The following is a 4,443-nucleotide window of genomic DNA, read 5'->3' as shown; positions in this document are numbered from 1 at the left end:
CGCCATGTGCTGCCCCGTGAGGGGCCCCGGGGCGGCCTCTCCTTCCCCGGGAGCTGCCGGACCGTAAGGCCACAGCCGAGAAAATCCCCAGGTGTGCGGCTTTTTGCAATAAAATAAAACCTTCCGTGGGCGAACTCCTCGACGGCTGATAAGGAGGAGTAAAGAAGGTGTGGGCAGCACAGGCTTTGTTCTGCCAGGCACCCGGCGCAACGGCTGCGCCTCGTCTGTGCTGATGTTCAGGGAAATCCTGCCCTTGGCTTCGCCTGGGTGTCTGTCCTCTGCTGGTGTCCTTAGAGGAAAATCGCATGGGAGGACGGACAGGATCGACCTGAGAAATTTCTGCCAAGTCAGTAACGCTTCAGGATGCAGCACGTTTGAAAATGATGCGTTAAAGCGAGCTCACGTCCCTTGTTTGCTGAGGGAACTGTCAGTGTAGCTTCTGCTGCCTCCTGTGTGTGTGTGTTGATGCATAGATACGGATATATGCTGATGGAAATGGAGCCCTAAGTCATGTTCAGTGCAGAGAAGGGCCCGGTGAGGAGGAGCTGCCTGGTGAGATCAGCTGTGGGAGGAGCGTGCCGCTGAAGTAGATCCCTGATCTTTTAATTTGTCTTTGATACAGTAATGCCAGTGCTCTGTGTTTTAGCCAAGGGAGTGAAACAGTCCCATGGAGGGCCACTATCGAGTGCTTGTAAAATCTGTTTGGTGCTTTGGCCGGCCACAGCTGGTGCAGAGAATTAGGATTACAGTGCTGCTAATATTTTAAATAAACAAGACAGAGTCTGTGAAGAGGCATTTCCAAGTAGAGGGATACACGTGCTTGGTTATTGCTTGTGGCACTAAGGAAGCCAGAGAACTTTTGGGAAAAGGTTTTGCTGGCATCCCGTGCTTGCTATTGAGATACTTCCCTGAGGAGTAAAATGTAGGGAACCGTTTTCTGACAGGCCCACAATCTTTCAGGGAAGCAATTTATGCAATGCGAAATCGAAATGAGAGCCGTAATAGACGGTGTTGTCTTCAGAAAGAATATGTGCATTCTTTTATTCTGGCAGGCTGGGAAAAACTTACTAGATGGGCCAAGGATAGCGTTAAAATTGCAGTAAAATATAGTGTCTTCCAGTGCTGTGGCTCAGATTGTCTTTGTGATCTCTAGGGTTTGCGTCATTATATCCTTACTCTGAACCTGATGGGGGCTGAGCAGGTTCTTGGGTTATTATGGCAGAGTTTTATGCCCCCTGTAACGAACGTGCTCCTGCTCTGTCATGATACTTAGTGATTAATAGCTTGGTTTTGTAGGTAAGTGACATTTGGTGGTAAAGTGCAACAAAAAATGTAAAATCATTGTGTGTTTTCTTAGGCCAGTGAAGAGCAAGTTGATAGAAAAAAATGAAGGATTCTCAAGATAAATGCAAGACACCACAGAGCAAAGGATGTTTTAAAGAGCAGGGAGAGGGGTCATTGCAGCCACTGTTAGAATTCGTTAAAGTCGAGACTAAATGCTGTGTGTATTTCTTTGAAAACTGAAGGAGCCTGGTATTTGGTTGCTTTGGGCTTTGAAGATTAAAGTCACAGGTTGCTTTTTCACTAATGTCACGGGTACTTGTTCAGTCATGGCATAAATCAAGTACCTCGTTAAAAGCAATTGTGAGAATTCTTCCGTTGCTGATCAACTGAGGAGAGACTTGAGGGTGCGGGAGGTAATGGAACCAAGTATTTCATTTCAACAGTGTGTTCTTCATATGTGTAGGCATGGGTCCAAGAAATGAGAGGCAGAAAAGGATGGAGGCAGTGCTGGCTATTTTAAAAAACCATGGATGTAGGAAGATAAGAAAGGGATGGGGGGAGGGAGGGCTGCATGGTTAGGAAAAGAGAGAGAATTTCGCTTAGTTTTGTTCAGTTCTTGAAATGTGGTTTGGTTTTACACCTAAACTTTGTATTTTGTGAGTTTTCGTAGCAATAACACCCCTCTCCTCTACCGATGTGCAGTGGAGGCAAGTCTGTAGCCCAGAACACACAGAGTCTGCGGTAAAACAGGAAGAGAAGCAGGTGCATAGGTACTCCTTGATTCACTCAAGATAATGAGAAAATGTGGGTACTTCTTGCTTCTTGGGCACATTACGTGTTGCTGAAATTACAGTTCTAGCGTTGTTACTCGTTGCAGGTGAGGTGATGGTACGGAAGAGGTAGAAACAGCGGCTCTTCCTGCGTGATCCCGGCCTCGGTGGCAGCAGCTTGTTTTGCTTTTCAGCTACTGTGTGATGATACTAATCTTCAAACTTCAGGAAAATAATCACGTGGGGGTATTTTTTTGTGTGTGTTTGTTTGGGTTTTTTTTAACTTCTCTGGCCAGGTACGCAGGCTGAGGTGTGCCTTTTCCCATACCGGACCTGAAGCGCTATGGAGCAGTACACAGCGAACAGCAACAGTTCCACGGAGCAGATCGTCGTACAGGCTGGACAGATTCAGCAGCAGGTACGCGAAGGGATAACGGGTGAGCTGGCATCGCCCAAAACCAAGTTACAAATCTCCTTGTGCTTCTCAGAGTTGCACAGAACCAGCAAGATGCTTCTTAATACTGTCTGGTTATGTGCTTACCTGACTTTTGTCACCTCATCGGTGGTGCGACTTGGAAGTCAGAGTAAATATGTTTTTTTTTTAAAAAATACTTATATAGTAAAATGAAATAAATTAAATCACAAGTGCACAGGTTATCAAATTTCAGTAGTAGGGAGTTTGTCACATGTAGTGACATGAGGAAACTAACAAATCCTCTCTGAAAATGCCTGAGACAGAATATTAATACAGTTGGTCGTCCGCAAGGGACCATGCAGATTCCCCCCCAAATTGAAATAGGTTTTCTTCAAGCCCCTAGAGGCTTTCTCCAGCTTTCTCAAAAGAAGAATTCATTGAGATCCTTTGTTTTAGAGATACAGGTGGATTAGATGAGCACACAGTGCAGGAATTGCAGCAAAATATATAGCTTTGGATGAATTCATCCGTGTCAGAACTTTCTAGTTCATATCTTAATGTCCAAATGAGTAGGGCTGGGGGAGGGAATATTTTTTTTTAAGGCTTATAGATTTTTGCTGTTGTTGCTTCACCCATTTCCAGCTGAGGTGTGCTGCTGCCACTGCTGTATTTTTGTTGCTTCTTATATTTATTCTAGGTCAAGGCACGAGGTGTTTCTTGGTTTGTCAGGCAAACGAATGAGCCACTGGATTATGTTTTCAGTGAGACGGGCTTTGCTTTGTCACCAGCTTGTCCGAGTGTTTGGTCATGGGGACCAGCTTCTTCCACTGAATTTAGCTGAAGTGACCTTTTCAATAAGAACAAGATGTATTTGAGGTTAAGAATTATTTATTAAGAATTATTAAAAATATTTGCTTCCAACAGGCAACCAAAAAATTGACTTTTTTTATATTTATATTGACACTTTGTAGGTAAAAAGAAGGTGGAAACACAACAATGGCTTGTGTCATTGCTAGTACACGCTCTTAAAGCTTGCGTTGTATTTGACGTGAAATATTTTTCTAAAATAGTTTTTTAATAGGCCTGTTGTAGTACAGCTTTTAGTAGAGAGATGTCCTTCGTCTCCCAAAATGCTAACACGGTTAGCACAGATTATTTTGGGACTCTTACTAAAGAGGCTAAAGATAGATAAGACTTTTAGATTTAACTGCTCTTGCCACCTCTCAAGACTGTCCTTCAAGGTCAGTGGTGGGAAGATGTTGATGCAGGAGTGACAGTGATGAAGCTTAGGCTGTAGACATCTGTGCTGCTGTTCTGTGCAGAAATGAATTTGTGGCCTTTGCTCTAACTAACAAGTCTGGCAAAAATCTGGAACCCCTTCACAGGAGGGAACCTGGGCAGTGGAAAGAAGCGTTAAGCAGGAAGGTGGCAATCTAAAACAACGAAGCCAAGTCTTTAAATTCTTCGTGTCTGTGGTTTGGGGTGTTGAAGCCTGTCGGTGTCGCGTGCAGTTTTGCTGCTGTTCCATTCTTAGGTTTGCTAAATGTATTCACTGTCCTTATGTTCCAAGAGCAGCGTGTATGAATTTTAAATTCCCCCTCTTCCCACAAAGTGTCGTTGTCTCCTGTCAGAGCTGTGCGTTGCCATGTTTCAAGCTATTCCTGTTCCTATTCCCAGCAGCAGGGTGGTGTCACTGCTGTCCAGTTGCAGACTGAGGCCCAGGTGGCATCGGCCTCAGGCCAGCAAGTCCAGACCCTCCAGGTAGTGGTGATCTCTCTAATTGTGTTTGTGAGCACTGCATGACTCTCACCGTGGCCACATATCTAATGCTGTGTTTTTTCCAGGGTTAGAAGTAGGAACAGGGAAGTTTGTTAGCAGTAGCATCTGTGCTTTTTGCTGGCTCTAGGGTTTTCCACCGAGAGTGTGGGATTGTCGCTTTTCGTTGGCGCTCAGGTGCGTGCCAGAAGCCCTGAT

General features: G+C 44.9%; 1 protein-coding gene across 6 annotated transcripts in view; it reads left to right on the top strand.

Annotated features, from left to right (window-relative positions):
- The first annotated feature begins 2,344 nt into the window (after positions 1 to 2,344).
- Positions 2,345 to 4,443, top strand: part of NFYA (nuclear transcription factor Y, alpha) — a 9,310-nt gene continuing 7,211 nt past the window's right edge. For 2 of the 6 annotated variants that reach the window (XM_009874696.1, XM_009874697.1), the window contains exon 1: positions 2,398 to 2,472. In XM_009874696.1, coding sequence (XP_009872998.1) covers positions 2,398 to 2,472 — 75 coding nt within the window. Of the gene's footprint in view, positions 2,473 to 4,146; positions 4,234 to 4,443 lie in introns of all 6 variants that reach the window. The other 4 variants (XM_009874695.1, XM_009874694.1, XM_009874699.1 and 1 more) reach the window with 4 other exon arrangements.

The sequence above is a fragment of the Apaloderma vittatum genome, unplaced genomic scaffold (assembly GCF_000703405.1).
Source record: "Apaloderma vittatum isolate BGI_N311 unplaced genomic scaffold, ASM70340v1 scaffold8318, whole genome shotgun sequence".
NCBI lineage: Eukaryota > Metazoa > Chordata > Aves > Trogoniformes > Trogonidae > Apaloderma > Apaloderma vittatum.
The sequence above is the reverse complement of the archived record's forward strand: the minus strand, read 5'-3'. Positions and strand labels throughout refer to the sequence as shown.